We start from the raw sequence: 19,153 nt of genomic DNA, 5'->3' as shown, positions 1-19,153 counted from the left end.
GTGCCAAGCGTATGTTCAGCGTACATAGATGACACCATAACTTTCTCGAAAACATTTCAAGAGCATCTGGTTAGACTGCGCCTAGTGTTTGAAAAATTCCGGGCAGCAGGTTTGAAGGTCAAGCCTCGTAAGTGCCAGATTCTGAGCAAGTCGGTTACGTATCTTGGGCATGTGTTCAAGGGAGGTGGTGTGAGCCCTGATCCCAAGAATTGCAGTTCGGTTACCAGTCTCAAACCACTTAGCTCTGCAACCGAGGTTCGTCGATTTGTAGGTTTTGCTTCCTACCAGGGCCGGAGGAACGAGCTTGCGAGTGGTCCGGCCGAAGTCCAAGGGGGGTCCGGGGGATCTCCCCCGGGAAATTTTTTGAGAATTTAAGTGAAAATGAGCCAATTTGGGCATCTCGTGAGAGAGATGGGCAGATGTGACGGATGGAACTATATACAATTAGTAACAATTAGGCATCAGAATTGGGAAATTATTCGGAAAATTTACGTAAATATGAGCCAATTTGGCATCTCGTGAGAGAGACAGACAGATGTGACGGATGAAACTATAAGGAATCAGGATTGTTCTGGAAAGATGTCTATTGAAACTTTCCAAAGATGTTTAACCGATGCTCATTGGCGGCAACGAAATCATCACCACACTGCCGCAAGCTGAGCAAATCTGCTTTGTCCTTGTGGACATGCAGCAGAAGCAAAGCATTATGTCTATTGAAACTTTCCAAAGATGTTTAACCGATGCTCATTGGCGGCAACGAAATCATCACCACACTGCCGCAAGCTGAGCAAATCTGCTTTGTCCTTGTGGACATGCAGCAGAAGCAAAGCATTAAGGCGAGCCTGGGCCATTGTGGTGCGGAGATAGGTTTTCAGTCGTCGAAGAGCTGAAAATGACCTCTCGCTGGTGGCATTGCTTGCAGGCATGACGAGGATAAGCTTCATGATGGCAAATATCTCCGACAGTAGTTCCCTACCTCTACCAAGGTTGAGGAGGGCTGTCTTGATCGTGCCAATTGAGATGTTTCCACCTCCTGTGCACAAGGACTTGAGCAGCGGCAGTTGTGTTTGCAACAGTGGAACATTGATGTCCGTGGCGTACATGTCCTCAACCCGTGCCAGCTCAGCACTGTAATCATCTCCATTGGCAGCCTTCAGGACAACTCCCTCCAGGCAGCTGTACACTTTGTACCCTGGCTGATCAAATCGCTCTTTGATGCATGCCATCACAGTATCAATGGCGGCAAAGTAGATGGGCTTGTAATGGTCAGCAGGGCTTTCAGGATAGTGACCCTGGCCGGTGCCGACAGCAAAGCGAGCTGGTGTCTTCCGCTTCCTCGCTAGAACCGGCTCATCCACGTCATTGGCTGACTGCACTTTGACAACGTCCGCCCAAAACGTGTCAAAGGATGTATCGTTCCGAAGGCTTGTCAGGGATCGCAGAGTGACGGTTGCTGCTGCTTGACCTTCTGCAGCAGAAATATCCTTCTTCTGCAACGTCTTGCTCAGGTTCTCGGCAAGGCCAAGAATTTTGCGTCCCAGCATAACTCCAAATAGGAAACTGAACAGCGAGAACTGGTGTGCAATTCCACTGACACGAGCTGACATCTCGGCATCATACGTAGCCATTGACTCAAACTCGGTAAGGCTGGCTTGCAGGACGGAGTAGTTGCTAACAATGCTAGCGAGGGAGGCTGAGCGAGTGGTCCATCTTGTGGGGCATAGCGTTCGAAATCCTGCTTGGTCAGGAGCCATGTCATCCTTGAGCCTTTGATATGTGGCATTGCGCTTCGCGGAATATTTCAGAAGTTTTGACAACTCAAACACGGTGTTAAGACAATCCTTGATACACTTGATGTCTCGAACCATATCCTGGCAAGCTAAATTTAAGGCATGCCCGTAGCAATGAGTGTATAACGCTCTGGGGTTTATCTGTAGTAGCTGTGCTGCGACTCCATTTCGATGCCCTCTCATGACAGATGCCCCGTCATAACATTGTCCACGGCAGAACTCTAATGGTAGGTTAAGTCTTGTGCACACGTCCTTGATCATGCCAAAAATCGTGGCTGCATCGGCTTTCTCCAGCGCATACATGCCAATAAATTCCTCGTGTGGTTCCAGCTGGTCATCCACCCAACGAAATACGGCAGTCATCTGCTCAATAGTGCTAGAGTCGGTAGTTTCGTCCACCATGACTGTGAAGAACTGACCCTGCATTTCCTCGATAATTCCACGCAGGATCCTGTGAGCCATGACCTGCAGGATCTCATTTTGCATATCATGGCCAGTGTATTTGCTGCTTTTGCGTTGCAACCACTCTGCAAAAGCTGGGTCACTGGAGCTGGTGAGCTTTAGAAGCTGACTGAAATTGCCATCTTCTTCCTGCGGACCATCACCACGCATGGGAAGTCCTTGTCTAGCGAGGAATCGAAGAGCAGACAGAATCTTCAGGAAGGACTCCCGGGCAGCCCTTTTGTCCTCCGCAAGTTTGGACGACAAGAGTTCACCCACGTCTTTCGTGGTGGCAGGTACTGTTAGCAATCGTTCTACAGCTTCGCGGTGGCACTCGGACGACTCGTGCCTCCTGAAGCTTGTTGTCGCATCCTTCCAGTTCTGGAACCCCTTCGTCAGAAACGCACCATCAGCACAGCTAGCGATCAAAAGTTTCTTCGAAACAGCCAAGCAGCAGGTATGGCAAAACGCACGCTCGCTCTTTGAATCCCAATGTAGCCATTCCCAAGAGGAGAACCAACTCGGCTGAAAGGAGCGGCACACAACATTCTTCACACCAAATGCGACAAGAGGGAACGTAAGGTCACGCGGTTGAAAGGGTTTGTCCTCCACAACTAGAACCCGCTCCAACTGAGCACTCAAGCTCGGTCCGGCATGTTTTGACAACGCCATAACGCCATCAGGATAACGGAACACGAACTGTAATTGCAACTACTCGCACTCGTAGTGCTGGAACGACTGGAGTCAGATGTATCGTGCAAGTGTCATGACATGATTGCAGTCCTAGATCCTGTAGACCGTATACGCGTAGATCAACTAAAGTCTACAGGAAGTAAGTTTAGGGTTCACGGCTTGCCACTAAAAGCACCCGTCACGTGCGCCTCCATTTTGGATTATGGACGCGCGCTACAGGCCGCGACAGCGCCTATCGAAGTAAAAAAATATCGACTCGAAGTCTAGCCGGAGAGCGTACTTTTTGAATTTTTCCTTGGCTTCAGCGGCTTCACTTCACTCGGGCTTTGCATTTTTCTGACTGACCTGGACTTGATGATGGCGGCGGTGGCGGTCTTGGCGAAAGATCCAGTTCCATCTGAGACACTCTGTCGTCTTTTCTTATCTGCTGAGGTTCTGCCAAAGCGCAGCTGCATCGAACCTGACTAGATGTAGCTGCACGCATCCTTTGTTTGCCCTGCAAATCTCGATCTGTTGCTCCTCTTGCTGTTTGGCCGCTGATGCCATGGAAGAAAATATTCTTCCTGTAAAGAGGCCGAAACTGAGCTAGGGCACGTCAAGATATGTAGGGTATACAAAGAAAAAGAAATGTCATGGTCGTTTCAGCAGCTCACGACAGCCAACACGCTCCATCGTCGGGATTGGAAGTATCCAGCACGGCTGTTCCGAGCGCTGCTGCTCTTGTTATTCTTCTTCTTCAGAAATTCTCCACACCTTGTCGGCCAAAGTACGCGCGCGCGTGCACGGAAAATAGATGCGCTGAGCCGTTTCTTGTTCGATTTTGACAAATAATGGCTTGTTGTTTTGCTCTCGACCTTGGCTATCCTTCTACCGTTCAGTATTTTACGGAAACGCAACGGCTCCCCCTGTTTTTTTAGCCGAACTTTGGCCAAAGTTACTGGAAAACCCGGAACTCGTTTGAAAAAATACGAACGGTGGAAGTCTTGGAACGTCTTTCGTGCGTGTGGATTCAAAAATTCAGGCAGTTTGAGCCAACCGTAATGAATCCCGTAGAGTTGAAAGTGAGTGATATTGATGGGAAAATGCGATTTGAGCACTGACCGATTGTGTGGGACAGTATATGCACGCGCCTGTCACGTGCATGATGTAGCTGGCGACGCTAGCATGCCAATCCGTGAACCCTAAAGTTAGTTGCCCACGCGGCTGTAAACTACTCCTACAATACAAGAAGTACAGGTTCCTGCACGAGTATGAGGGCAGTACCGCGGAATCCTGCCCGCGCCGCGATAGCGGCAAGGGCTGGATGAGCAGCGGTGCTGACCGAGTATGAGTGACTGGAACGTGTTTCCCGTATGCACCCAAGCCAAGGAGATCACTCACAATCTTTGACGTTTGAGTTTACATGAACCATTCTGTGACTTGACTCGAGCCCTGTATGGCTGTATGAGGCTGTGTCAGTGTGAGCTGAGTTAGAGTGACTTCGACAACCGGACACGGACTACAGACTCAGTACACGACTTTTGCATGTACTTTCAGACCACAGAAGCTTGTCATTGAAATGGTAGACTCATGAGTGGATTCTGTCCACTGCCCGTCGTCAAGTGACGACGGGCAGTGGATTCTGTCCACTGCCCGTCGTCAAGTGACGACGGGCAGTGGATTCCGTCCACTGCCCGTCGTCACTTGACGACGGGCAGTGGAACTAGTTCCATCACCATTCATCAGGCAGGATCGCGCTTTCCAGCCCGCGTAATTTGATCTGTCATTGGTCGACTCCAAGGCGACAGTCATGTGACATACGGGAAGTAACGTTTCCGTTGCCCTCAGCAGGCCTGTGTACACGCTACACGTGCCAACGGCCAGTCTTCCGGCCCAAACACGATCCCAAGTATCCCAAAGTAGTTGACCACGGATCACGAAGGCAAGCCAAATCTGGGGTCAAGACGTGCATCGTTTTGGTGGTGCGTAGAATCTACTACTACTAGTACAGTACTAGATCTACATGTACATGGTATGACCTCACATCGACTTCCATCCTGTCCTCATTGACTCCTCAACCGACTCCCGGGACCCCGATTAGATCGTGAGCTCAGTGTACGTAGACGTGTATGCTACGCTTGACGGCCTGATACGGCCAGGGCTAGGGTGTACCGGTATGTAGATATCTCTAACATGCATGCATGCAGTGTAGACATCTACGTGTGCGCACATTTTGTCGAAAGACCAATCATTTTTTCGGCTTCCTCGTACAGCATTCACGTAGATGTCTCTCGACCCGGATCGACGCTCGATCTCGTGCTTTTCGCTCGTTTCCGACTCGCGTATGTATTTTTCGATAGGATGGAGGAGAGACCGATGCTGCAGTGCTTTGGTGGAAGGTGAGGTCGTGCATTGAACGATCCTTGTCACAAGTCCAAGTCCTGACCCTCTAAAAATTTTTACACCGGTTTTGCATGAATCAGGTGGACCACCCAGCTGGGAAAAGTGGTCCGGCCATGGCCGGACCAGCCGGACCGGTTCCGGCGGCCCTGCTTCAACCAGTTCAGGCAAGCGGACAGCTGTTGGGCTACAATCATGTAACAGCTATTCTGTGTCGTTAGCTCTTACATTGAATTTGTTACCACAATTATAGAAAAGCTGAAGCCTGTGAAGGATCGCTTTCTAAATTCAGTGTTTCTCCTTGCAGTCATGTGCCACTGTGTGCTACTGCTGTTGCTCCATCATGCTATCCCTGCATATTAGTACACACTCAGTGGTATGCTTTGCCCAGCAATGGTCCGTGACTTACTCACACAGTCACGCTAAGTGGACTGGCAATAGGGCTTGAAAGTGCTACGTCACAGCATAGCAACAATTTCAAAAATTCAAAAACTGGATCCACTTGGATCCAGTTTTTGTATGGATCCAAGCACATTTCAAGCGGTCTTACCCACAGCATGGTGATGTAGCCAGTGAAACTGACTGATTTGGCTACTGGGGGCGGGGTTACAACTGGTGGCGAAATCAAAGTCACACCTGCATGCGACATGAGTGGGTTGCTATGCACCCACATACTTAGGCAATAGCAAAGTCACACCTTAGTGGATCCAAAAATAGAAATCTGATGTCAACTTACTACTCCCTGGCCATTTTGACGTCATCACTTTCAAGCCCTATACTAGTAGTATTGCTTAGTCCAGCAATGAATTGATCCGTGACGACTCACTCACGCAGTCACTCTAACGCGTGTACAGTACATAACACCACTTTACTTTTCAAGGACCCGGGCCAGATTGATACCCCCCCCCCCCCCCTCCCTTCCCCTCCTGCCTTTGGCTTCAGAAGTTGAGCTGTGATGTGCACACCTGCATTCTCTGTTATCATTCTTTTATGCAAGCTACTAAAAGTGCCATGGCTGGCTATAATCGCCCTCACCTCCTCCTTTTTTTTAAATTTCGGCCAGTCGGCTACTATCATGATTTTCGTCTTGGGGGTTAGACAAGGGGAAGTAGCCATGTAGGGGCGTTAGCCCGCCTTTTGGCACCGGGAGTAGCAGCTCGCTCGACTTGACTCTACTGAGTGCAGAGGACCCACACCTTGATCTGGTGAGCTGCGTCGTGGGGATTTTGCAGTCAGATGTGCGACTGCGGGGCTCGAACCCGCGACCTCTCGGGTCGCAGGCGAGTGCAGTACCTCCTCCTTGATTGGCCTTGACTGAGTGCTACATGCACATGTAGCTATGGCCCAGTACGTGTATGGGTGCCACATAATGTCCTAGCCATGGGCCCACTAGTGCACTGATGGGAGGGTAGGAGGGGGCAGCACCCTTCCGGTAGAAAAAAGGTGCGTATTGGGAGGAGGGCAGTGCAACGCACGTCATAGTAAGCAATATTCTGTATCACCGTTTTACGCAATGTATTAGTCTGTATACAAGACATGTTACGATGTATGTTTAATAGACATTAAACTGTTGTTACCACTTGCCAAAGCACGGCATCAGCAAAGCGACATTTCTGTTGCAATTCACTCTTATACATTGTACATGTACCCAAAAGATATTATGGTTCCTAGGCTCTGGTTCCTGTCTACAGCATTGGGTATTATCAAGAGTACATAATCCCGTTATGTACTTTGGTATTGTACATGTCCATGACATTAAGCCCCTATAAAATTAGTATACAAACTGTACCCTCATCGTGAGGAGAGAGTAGAGATACGCACCGTCTTCACTACTAGTACTAGTATGCTTGTGGAGATCATTGAAACCAGGAGGCTTGTAACACCTCCTGGTGCTACTGTCAGAGTTGACTACTGACATTGTTAGCAATGTGTGCGAGAGTATGGTGAATCAGTGTTTGTGATGATGAGGAAAATATGACGTGTACATGCAAACAAATGATGATGTCATGATGCGAGAACGTCAGAGACGCTACAACATAATTACTGTACAGTAGTACAGTTAACAAACTGTACTACTGTTCGGCCTCATCTTCTCTGTGCTGCGCTGATGAGTACACAAAGGTCGAAACAGTTCTGTCCGCAGATTGACTAATGTACTATTACACACGTCATGTAGTATTGGTTACCTTCACCTTCAGGGCGCGTTCGAATTGTCACTCTTTGACCTTTCGAGGAGTTTCGTTTTTCTGAAGAGGTGGCTTATTGGCCTCTTCAGAAAAACGGAACTCCACAACCTCATCCGATGGGAGAGGTGGATTAGTTCCGAAGAGTTTGGAATACATGTAGCTACATATCATGTACGTCGAGATGGTCGATCTGATCGGACGTCATTATCGCCATGACAATTCCACTGAAAAACTCTAAAACGATAGAAACCGTTCTATTGCCGTATTGGGACACTCGAACTGATCTCTTTTAAAAATTTGTTCCAAAAGTTGACGAAGAAAATTCGAACGCCCCCCTTGAATTAATAGTACCCTCATTAGCCATTGGCGGATTATGCTCGGCCAATCGTCAAATTATGCTTTTGATTATGCCACAATTATGCCAACAAATATGCTGAATTATGCTCGGTTCCACTATGTATTCACGCTGTACATAAAGGATTGAGAAACCACGCATACACACACGGCCATGCCCTAAGCATAATTTTTTTTGTCTAAACCGAAAGATTATGCTGACCTTACACGTTGGAATCCGTATATTATGCCGGAGCGTAATTTTTTGACGAAATTCCAAGATTTGTAAGAAAGGTTTGCTCCCCACACCGGAGCTCGCGCTATTCCGCCGCTGTTTGTCACGCTGGAAGCGGAGCGTCTCTGTAAGTTTGTATCCCTGGTGATGTTTGTGCCTGGAGAGCACTATATAAGTGGTGCTCTTCAGGCACAATCTTCCTCAGCCTACTCAAGCTCAACTGATGAGGGGTGAATTCCCCGAAACACTGTGTATTGAGCAGGGAGTGGTGCTTTCTTGCAGGTTTGCCGAGTCGAAGGTTCGATGGACTTCTCGTGTGCTCTGGATGGCAGTCGTGAGTCAGTCAAGTGTCAAGAAAAGTCGGCGGAATAGCGCGAGCTCCGGTGTGGGGAGCAAACCTTTCTTACAAATCATCGCCGAAGTCGCAACCACTACTTCGTAAATTCCAAGATTATGCCAAATATTATGCCGGCAAAATCCGCCAATTCTGGGGGCTAACCCTCATCGATACTCAGACCACCCCGTGACCTCATCCATCTCGAAATGACTACAAAGTAGTGCCGGTATTCCTTATACAGCACCAAGAGTATTATACTCTTGCTTATACATGTACATGTCTTACATTTGCTCACCTAATTCCTACAGTGGCATTGATGTCTGTCCGAAAGAGGACTCGGGTTCGTTGTAGCGATAGTTCAACGGATGCTTCGAGGTCACTGAGATACATGTACAATCATAATAATAATTATTATCTTTATTCTCGTAGCTATGCAGAAGAGGTTACTTCAGTAATGTCTGGCGCTAGCCAGGGTCCACACAGCTTTAATTCCCGTAGCTATGCACAAGACGTTACTTTAGTAACATCTGGCGCTAGCCAGGGTCCACACAGCTTTAATTTGGTGTTTACCGTATATTCTCTATTACAAGCACAGGTCTCCATTACTAGCACAGTCTCTAATACAGTCGTCCCTCTCTAATCCGGCATTTGTTTATCCAGCACCCTTGCAAACCAGCACACTTTCTGGCAAAACGGATTTTTTCAGTTCATTTTCTACGCTTTAATCCGGCACTTGAATTCCGCCTTCAGCAGCGATTTTCTGCAACAAATCGCTCAAACTGTACATTATTTGGTTTTCTAATCCAGCAGTTGTACATCGCATACCCTAACGGAGCATATCTATGTCAGTTTGGTCAGTGCATGAACTACTTATCAGGGAGCATTCTACATGTAACATACACTTGGGAATATCCTATTCACTGTATAGACATGTATTCCACAAAGTACTTGGATTGACACGGAAAATCCCTGCGTTTTTGACGTACGACACAAACATGTATGTTAGTAGGTCGGCCGGGTTGGAGGACAGGATTTGATAATCCAGCACCCTTGTTTATCCAGCAGAAAATGCCGTTGCAAAAGGTGCCGGATTAGAGAGGGACGACTGTACTAGCACACTGTGAGCACCTTTCGAAACATTTATAAGCACAGTCTCTATTACTAGCACAGTAGTAGCACGGTCTTGGTGGAAATCAATGCTGCATGCATAATACAGTGCTGCCAAACCGTCCAATTTTTCGGACAGTGTCCGATTTTTGAAGGCTCTTCCGAAAATCGGTCCGAAAAGGGAAACGTCCGAAAAGCAGCCAAAATGTCGGAGATCATTACTTCCCTATGCAGAAGTCCTGTACTTTCACTTTTCAGCGCAACTGAAGGCACAAATCCGTACATGTGCTTCTAAAAAGGCTAGCGCTTGGCTGTGGAAGTGCAAAGTAACATGCCTGGATCAGGCTGGCATGTACCAGATGTACGCTGACAGTCTGTACAGAGTCAGTGTGCGACCACACTCATCATTACAAAATTCATGACAACTCCGGGGTTACCATGGCAACAAAGCGAATTTTCATGGTATTTTAGGCGATATTTTGAATTCTCTGTAAAAAAATTGCCGAGGAGAAAAATTCGCACCATGTGGCCAGCCTTGGCGGTGAAGGGTGTCCGATTTTGGGCGAAAATTATTTGGCAGCACTGATAATATCTAGCATGTATTTATTCTTGCTCTGTATGGATGTATTGGTAGCACGGTCTCCATTATAAGCACGGGGTAGAGGGGTGTTGAAAAAATATAAGCACGGCGCTTATAATCAGGGAGTAGTACAATACCGGTATTGTACTACTCCCTGATTATAATAGAGAATATACGGTATTTATTTTGTTTGTTTGTAGCGGACGGACCTCCGTCTAGCGTCTGGCGCTATCCCGTATCTGTCCCGTACCTTACCGCACCATCAAACACAGCTGGCCACAATATTTGCTGGCTCCCGTATCTGTCCCGAACCGTATTCGTCGTACTTCAGTATTATGTATACAACTCCCTGATTTTCTGGAAAGAAATAGGGAGACGAGGAGGAAATGCAATTAGAATGGACGTTAGTTGCCGAATAGGTGATAGGATGCGTCAGCAAAAACATACTTTGGAAGAGAGATCCCGTCGTCTCCAAAATAAGCGTGAACGGTCGAGTGAGCGCCGGTCAGAGGAAACGTCGGAAGAGAGATCCCGTCGACTCCTGAACGCCCGTGATCGGCAGAGTCAGCGCCGGTCCCAGGACGCCGGCGGACACGTCAGGACAGACATCCCGTCGACTCCGTTAGAATCTGCGAAGTAAAATAAACAACAACAACAACAACTCCAGAACGCCCGTGATCGGCAGAGTCAGCGCCGGTTCCAGGAAACGTCAGGACAGACATCGCGTCGACTCCAGAACGTCCGTGATCGTCAGAGTCAGCGCCAGTCTCGTAGCTATGCAGAAGACGTTACTTCAGTAACTCATTGAAAACGGTTTTTGCAATACAATGTTGTAGCTAATCAAAGGAAAAGAACATTTCCACCAGTTCTAACAACATGCACGATGAGCTAGGAAACAAAGCATAGCGTAGGGCCCTGAGCTTCCCAAGCTCTCTCGTTTCAGGATTACCCAAAGGCTAACGCCTATCTGGGGGAATACATGGACTTGAGCAAGTTGAGGCGAACGTGTGCACGAGGCGTAGATCCACATCCCATAACATTAAGGCCATTGCCATTGGCTGATTTCTTATCAGAAACTACTGATCACATGTGCACAGGAATCATAATCACGCCAACATGACTGTGTCGTTGACCTCTAGCTCGGTCAATCAAGATTTCACTTTCACCCTACCATGTATACCATGGCTGGCTATCACCAAGAGTACATAGCGTTATGGACTCTTGGCGTTGCTATCCGTGACCCTGTCAGTCTCCAAGGACGCTCCCGATCTTAGTGGTGCATGTGCACTGTAAAGCTTAGCATATGGCTAGAGAGTGAGTTGAAGTAATTGCCATATTAGGCTATTAGCATGCGACAGATGTTCTTTTTTCAATCACGCCTCTCCACGGGTCATTATGCGACTTGTAGTTGTCAGCACAGGTGTCGCTCCATAACTAAACTACTCTCGTAACTTACTTGTATTCCGACAGAAACCTTGTTTTAGCACGAGTGCTTTGTATTGGTCAATCACAGCTCGAAGGCAATACTCGAAGATGCTGATAATGTTAGAAGTTTGTTACTTTGATGCTTTAGATGGCGATAAAGAACGACGGGAGCACCACCGGCCATATAAAGGTTATAGAAAAGGGTGGTAAGGATAAATCGTCCATGTGCTCAAGTCAAGCACGTTTTTCACTTACAATAGCTATTGCATTCCTCAATTAGAATATCGTTATGATTCGTGGTACTGTACTGGGTAAAACAGACACCGGGTGCATCACCATTAATAATGTGGGACTGATGACAATGGACGGAGGATAACATGGAAGTTTTCCCCACCTACATGTACTCAAAAACTATTTTATCCACGATATGACAACAGATAGAAATAAAAGTACGCAAAATTCCTGACATTTACTCTTGATAGTAGCTTAGTTATGTCAAGTAGCAGGTTTGTATCTTTTCAAGGCTATATTGTTTCTCAAATCAGTGTTACCAAGGTTATACCTTACCGTAATAACAAGTACTCAATGAATTCAACACTCGCACTGCATGTTTCAACCAGGAGTACACAACTCTCAGGCGTTAGGTACATTGTACTTTTGAACAAACTGGCAATTGAATCCGTTGCTTAAAAAAACTCCCATAGGTTATGTGCTCTTGAACAAACTGATAGGGGAATCCGTTGCTTGCTCAAATTGCCTCAATCGCAGCCGCATGCCGTCGCTATCATGTTGGCATGGTAACGTATGGTGAAGCCACCATACGGCCAGAAGTAGATAATGTCCAGTCCGGCTAGCAAGCCTCTGGGTGCGCAGCAAGGCTGTGGAGCCCGAGGTCGCTGGCGTTTGCTGCCCATCACGTTGAGCAATGCCATGACTCGTCCGTGTACACTGGACTCGATAGGGTGGACGACAGGATGGTGACAGGAGCCCTGGCAATAGGTCATTGGGAACTGACTGGGAATAATGGCATGCGGAAATCCAATTGCACTCATGGGGACGATCCTCCGATGCACTTTGCAGTGCTGAGTGTGAAAGAAGAAGGCTCGTTTTCTCCGACGGGCGTACAGACTGTTCTCCTTGCTCGCTTCCTGTTCTTGATGTTGCTGCTCCGTACCCTGCTCTGCACTGTCTTGTAACTCCCGAACCCTCTGCAAAGCCGCCAGAAACTCCTCATCTTCCGCATCCGGATCCACGTAGTTGTACGCCACTAGCTGGGGGTGATTGTCATGGCGACGACCCGTCGTTATCCTCACCCTTGCACCACTACTGTACATCTGCACGTAGGGCATGAGGAACAGGTTGAAGTCGCCCTTGGAGTGCCGACTGTGCATGCTCAGTGCGTCCGTGACGTCCAGACTGAACCAGCCACTGGAGTCGATGGACGGAAGGGTTCTTGTTTGCGAGTTGATTAGCATGGTGGCATTGCTGTAGGGTCGGAGAGCGAATATGTCCAACCTGATTAGCAAACTGCCTCTCAGTCTCCGCAGGTATCCAGCTGTGGACTGGAGGTTTCCCGAGGAGACCAGGTGGATGCGCAGCGCTGCGTGACAGAGGTCCTCACTGTCGGCGGTCCTGTGAACTCTGAAATGCAGGTGGCGGTCCTGAAGTCCTACAATGGAGATGGGAAGAGAAGCGACCAGGAAAGAGAAGAAAATGATCGCACTAATGCGTTATGAACCAACCAGAATTGACGAACCTACAGGAGTCAAAGAATATCCCTGAGAACCCCGCACCTTCTCGTAAATCTTCAGCTACGTGCATAGGAACACGGGGATAGAAAATGCCCTGGGTTACTATAACTTCACTCTTGGGCACAGAGCTCCTAATTTTGCCTTGGAAGTATCATTACATGTGCCCTAATCTAATTCCACAGTTTGGAAATGATTCAGGGAGTCCGGCGACTCTCTCTGGGATCCGGGATGGTAAGTCTCAGAGGAGCAACATGTTCTTCACTCTCAAGTCCCTCTGAAACGCAATACACTATTAATTTTTAAATGTTGCAGAGGTTGTCAAAAGGAACTCAGCCCGGTGTCTGTACATGTATTGTGTAGGCGTTCTCTTCATGGATTCTCAGCGCAACGTAAACAGCCACTTGTGTCTGCTCTGTTGGAACTCTTGAAAACCTAATATGTTTACTAACCATGGCTCCAGGATTCAAGTTCGAACTTGAACGCCAGATGAGTCTCAATACATGTAGCGATAGATGTGTTTTTTTTTAGTCGTAGACGGTCAAAATAGTAGCAAGAGTAAACTAAACATGTATAAATACTCTTGATACTAGTTTATGCTGAGGGGATTTTTTTAACTTCGGCCAGTATGACTACTACAGTATTCACTTCGCTGGCAATGAACGATGGTGTAGGGGCTGAGCGTCCAGCAACCTATACGAACCTATTAGTATACGCTCCTGTGTGAAGAATGATCCAATGGAGGCTAGGACTGTAAGCCGTTAATTAAACCCACTTTAATAGTTAGGGCCGACAAGGAATCACAATAAACACTGCTACTTGCATGCTGCAGGTGGAAGACATGGAATGATAGGTTTGGCGAGGATCGAGGAGTCGATTAGCGCCACAGAACATGATCTAATGGTTCTAATCATGGGAGTCCACGTGACATGGCATATTATAGCTGTTGCACATTTATCTCATTACCATACAGGGTAGACATATCGGCTCCAACTCCGCCCCTGCACTCTATGATAGCATGGGTCAAATGATGTCGGCATGCTTGTTCAACTGCCCACATGCCGTAATCACTTTCTACAAAAATAAATGTTTTAGCCTCATGACAGGGATGTGAAACCACTCTCTAGTTATCTACTGTCCTGACTTGGCTTCCATGCGAGAGGTTCTTTCTGCCATACCGGGTCCTCACCCTTTCCGCGTACCGGTATCTTATCTACAGTACCTTACTCTTTGATCAGGTCACTGGGCCCTACTGCTTCATTTTATCCCAGCCCTTCGGCTTGTCTAAGTTGTCTCCCGTCTTCTGTCCCCCATGCTGCATGTATCACTGCGTAGGTCTACCAAACGTCACTGCTTTTCAAGCTTTCTGAATGAAACTTGTGTTCTAGATGGATGGTACAGTTTTTACTGTATCGTACAATGCTCGTCCACGTGGTCTTTATGGCAGGCTCTTGAGGAAATCCTCTTGCAGCACGCCTAGCTCTCACGATTTGGTTTTAGGGGCGAGTTCACGAGAAGAACATGACCCCTAGCTGCCCCCCTCCCCTCCGGCACCTAGGTTAGGGGCAAAAACACTAGTGCTAGGGAAGTACTAGTACTAGGGAGTATTCGGTACACTATACTACTGGTACTTCACTATTCCCTGACTACTGCCATACTACACGAACATACTAGTACATGGTACTGTACCCAGCTTTCCCATGCATGACGTCAGAGCCTACCAAGTATCTTTTGGCCTCTCTCCTTCTCACTGTGATGAAGAAGAGAAAGCAGAGTTGTCAAAGATCGACTCTTCCTTCTGCTGTTTTTCAGCGTTCGCTTTATCACTGGCTTTATCGTGCCCACCACTCGGCGAGACATTCTTTCCAGGGTACTGGTTATTCAAGGCTACAGTGAGTTCTATATAGCCAGTACATATACATGTACTCGTACCACTCTAACCCTCAGAAATTCCTACCTTTCCTTTGCCTTTAGAATACGCAGCCCAGGCCTGCGTGCACTCGAGTCGCTCGTGGCTCATGGACAAGGTCGCATCTCCAATGCTCCTTCTTCGAAGTATACTGTTCCCGGATTGGTAAGGTAGACCAATATTGGATGTGGATACCATGCAGTGAGTGGATCGTGCAAGTCCTGTACGACTCTCTGGTGATATTCTGTTTTCTATCAGCACCCCCGACCAGTGGCATAAGATCTTGCAGCGCATGATTCACATCATCGGAACACTAGGTCGCATGAAGGTGTGCTACAGTACTATGGAAGTACATGTACCGGTACATGTAGAAGCAACTGTGTTGACTTTAGTTTTGGGCCTTGGCTTTGGAATTCGAGGGGCTTTCGACAGGGCTGATTGCTTTAGTACACGGCGTTTTCTATTTTTGTTCGAGTGAATGTTGAACTTGTGAGGTTTCTCGACTCCTTCGAAGTATATCCTTGGGCTCCTCAGGGCCCTGTTTGTATTAACATCTTTTGGAGTCTCCAGAGACAATAGTCAATACGGTAGATTCCTATCACTTTTGTCAACGTCATACTTGTAGGTTTGGATTTTCTTTGGAGATACATCATTAGGCTGTTAGGTTTGGCGGACAACACTTGGAAACTTCGAATCATGGCGTGACAGATAGGTCTTTCCCATCCATCCTGGTCTCACTGAGGACTCCTTGTCAGTGGATCTACACCAGTAGTCTAAATAGACTGCCATGCTTGCTACTCCCCCATGAGATCGGGTTACAAACTCAGTCCCATCGGCTCTAAGTGGACTGGCATGCAGTAGGGCTCCTCTGAACAGGAAACATGTGTGCTACGGATAGGTGACTCCGATCCGAGGAACGTTTGTACTACTGTACGGTTTGCATTCATTATAAGCTTTCGTTTCACCATGCTCGCGCAAAGGATATGAGGTTTTACTTCGCAATTCCTCGTGAGTAAGGTCCCCCTGACATTGTAATTTGTATTCGCGTGCGCAATGGCCGTGTTCAGATTAGAATTAATAGTTTTGACTATCCTCTGGCAACACCGCTCGCATTAGCCCAATGAAGACTTCGTTGCAGACATGGTTTCAGCGTGCGACACTTTGTAACACCACTCCAAACCGTGTTACCAAGTCCGGTTGAGCAGTTTCAAAGCGCCTGACAGAGACATTGATTTGGAGTGGTGTGAAGTCAATGTCCAGCTGTCTTTCTTCAACTACATTGTACTATTAGTATGTACAGTGTTTACTGATCTTTCTCTGCCTTACCTCTGTACGGGTAGGAATGTACAACTGTCGAAGAGGGACTTTGGCATTTCCCCTCGCCGCTCACCATCCTGGCCGCATGCAGTTGCTCATTTCTTTGACTGTAAATGTCCTTCATGTAGCTCAGCTCCTCGGGGGGAACAATGGCGGATCGGCGATCTTCCTCCACTTCTGGGAACATGGCGTGCTGTCCGGTCCTGGGCAGTTCGTCATAGGCTTTCGACAGGCCCTCCTCATATTCATAATTCGAGCGGGAGCTTGTTGTTGATGTCCCGGAGGCTCGGTTGGACTGGTGCCAGGCGGCAGATGCCTCAGCAGGCGTACCCAAGGGTAACACCTTCATCATACCGCACATCAAGATGGCGACCAGGCAGTGCAGCGTCCAGCCGACAGTACCGGCGCGTGTAACACCCACCACCCTGGGTGACACTTTCGATGTCACACTGTCATCGTTCACACCTCTCCGTCGCTCTGCTGATAAGGCTCGACAGGCACCATCTGTCCACGTCCTGCGGGAGCGAGGTGATAGCGTCGAGGTAGGATCGTGAATACTCATATCTTCGAACAAAAGATAGTAACTGTTCACCCTCACAAGTGCCTCGGGCGCTTATCAAGTGTTGTTGGATAACAAAAACGTGCTGCACTTCACAATTGGTGAGGAGTCTTTCTCGAGTCGGACGCATCACGACAGAACTACAATGGCAAGAATCCAAGAAGTAGATCACCAACGCTCAAACGAAGGCAAAGGTCGTCTGCCCGGAGTGGTTTATAGCAATTCCGAATCGTGAGCGTTCGCGGAATTCCAGTATCATCTCCACTGTGGCCACCACCAAGATCAAGTCGTCGAGATGTGCGCGAACACTGCAAGCAAAACACTGGTCACCACACGCACTACCGCACCCGGCACAAACTAAGTTGTTGCTTTCCGTGCCGCTCAGAACCAGTCGGGCCGCAGCCAACGCCTCGTGCCTGGAGCTGTGCGTCCACCTTGTGCAAACCGCGCAGCACCAGATCTAGGTAAACGCACTCCCACTCGGCGAGGCACTCTCAGATCTCAACGGCACGGGCAATACGGCGTTTTCCGGAGGTGACGTCACAGCGTCTTTAATCTCGTAAGACTCTGAGTATTTGCCGGTAGTGGTTAGTATAAATACATTGAAGTCGCAACACTGTTAGTGCGGGCGAGGCCGCCGTCCAAGTGAAATTCGCAACTGTGGTAGCGCGAAAGATCGGCCATTACACACAGGGCTGAAGTAACAGTCAATTGTAGGACTTGAATATGCAGTCAGAGCACAATGATGCTCCAGGAAAGGAGGAAACTGAGAAAGTTCAGAAGCCTGCGCTCGTGTATCTATTACTGAACGTAGCTGTAAGCTATTCGACCGACACCGCCAGGGAAAATAGACCGATGAGATGCTGTAGAGAAACTGAAATACCGGGTAAAATATGTGGCGCACCTCTGCAGCTAAATCCGATCAATGCGACCAATGTCACTATGTAACTGTTGGCAACATAGTTGTATGCCTTATGCCGTTATGCCTTATGGTTATGTCGGGGTCGCGATGTTTGATCCTAGGGTCTCACGTGACCATCGATTGCTGATCTTGGTCTCCGCCAGTCACGAGCCACCATCTGTTGTCCGCTCTCGCTACGAAACATCTGGGGAGGTGCCCGGAGTCGTTAGCCATATGCGAAAGGAGGTCGTCTTGGCCATAAAAGCACATGTTATCATCCTTCCAGTATGTGATAGGCAGGCATCTGAAACCCTGTCGCCTAGCTGTGGTGGCGTGACACCAAGAGTACGTAATGTAGTCTTCGTGTCACTAGTAGTAGTAGTGTGAGACGTCAGCTAGCTAGCTGAGAACTAACCCACTTTGGGGGAAGGCAGGTTTTGTTTTGCTCGCTTCACTGGCATCATCTCATACGCTGGGTGATCTGGAAAGCGGAAAGCAAAACGTGACCGAAAAGGCCATGTCCTGGCAGTTCCGGCAAGAACGAGCGTTAAGTTGATTTGTACTTGTCCCCTGGTGCGTGTCCTAAGTGAGAGAAAATCCTAGATCGTTTCAAGAAGCGAAGTGTCCGGCCATGGCTTTCACACTCACATGCTTCAGACGCGAAGAGGTGCAATTAATATACTAAACGAATCGATATTTGAAGGAACCCACTGTACTAAAGTAGGAATCGTGCTACGTAGGGATAATACCGTAGTCCGTAACCGTGGTCGAAGCACTTCCAGATACATGCAATACATTGTACTGCACAGTGAGTGCATGCAGCGATGCACACTCTCCCGCCAAACAGGTTACATACCAGAGCCCGTGCGAGACGGTAATCACAACGCATCGCTGCTTAGAGTCAAGTTATGATGTCTAAGTTGTGTTTGATCGCTTCTAGAGCAATGGGCCCGATGAGGATTAGTGCGGCTAGCACTTCCCATTGTTGAGCGAAGAGTGTTCTTGTGATGGCCTGAACACCTGGCTTCCTTGGACATGGACGTCGAGGTCAACCCCCTACCCCATGGCCCAGTGGCAGTGGTTCATTAGCCACAGTACGCCACACTCCTCACATAACACTACATCGCGATCGCCAGACACCAGTACAATACTACACCCTGCACTACCCAATTTCTATTATTGACTGGAATCGGAGTGCGTATAACATTAACTA

The 19,153-nt window shown here is 48.1% G+C and overlaps 2 protein-coding genes across 2 annotated transcripts; both read right to left on the bottom strand.

Moving 5' to 3' along the window:
* Nucleotides 1-710: 710 nt before the first annotated feature.
* LOC135830520 (zinc finger MYM-type protein 1-like) lies at nt 711-2,903 on the bottom strand. Its single transcript, XM_065342767.1, has one exon. It carries the CDS (start codon nt 2,901-2,903, stop codon nt 711-713), a length of 2,193 nt encoding a protein of 730 aa, XP_065198839.1.
* An 8,842-nt stretch (nt 2,904-11,745) lies between these two features.
* On the bottom strand, nt 11,746-17,946 carry LOC135830521 (protein 60A-like). Its single transcript, XM_065342768.1, has 2 exons — nt 16,490-17,946; nt 11,746-13,175 (listed from the first exon to the last, which is right to left on the bottom strand). The coding sequence occupies exons 1-2, from the start codon at nt 17,040-17,042 to the stop codon at nt 12,265-12,267; spliced, it is 1,464 nt and encodes a 487-aa protein (XP_065198840.1). The 5' UTR covers nt 17,043-17,946; the 3' UTR covers nt 11,746-12,264.
* Nucleotides 17,947-19,153: the final 1,207 nt, after the last annotated feature.

The sequence above is a fragment of the Sycon ciliatum genome, unplaced genomic scaffold, assembly GCF_964019385.1.
Source record: "Sycon ciliatum unplaced genomic scaffold, ocSycCili1.1 SCAFFOLD_803, whole genome shotgun sequence".
In the NCBI taxonomy this organism is placed as follows: domain Eukaryota; kingdom Metazoa; phylum Porifera; class Calcarea; order Leucosolenida; family Sycettidae; genus Sycon; species Sycon ciliatum.
Note: the sequence above shows the minus strand (reverse complement) of the source record. Positions and strands in the feature narration are given on the sequence as shown.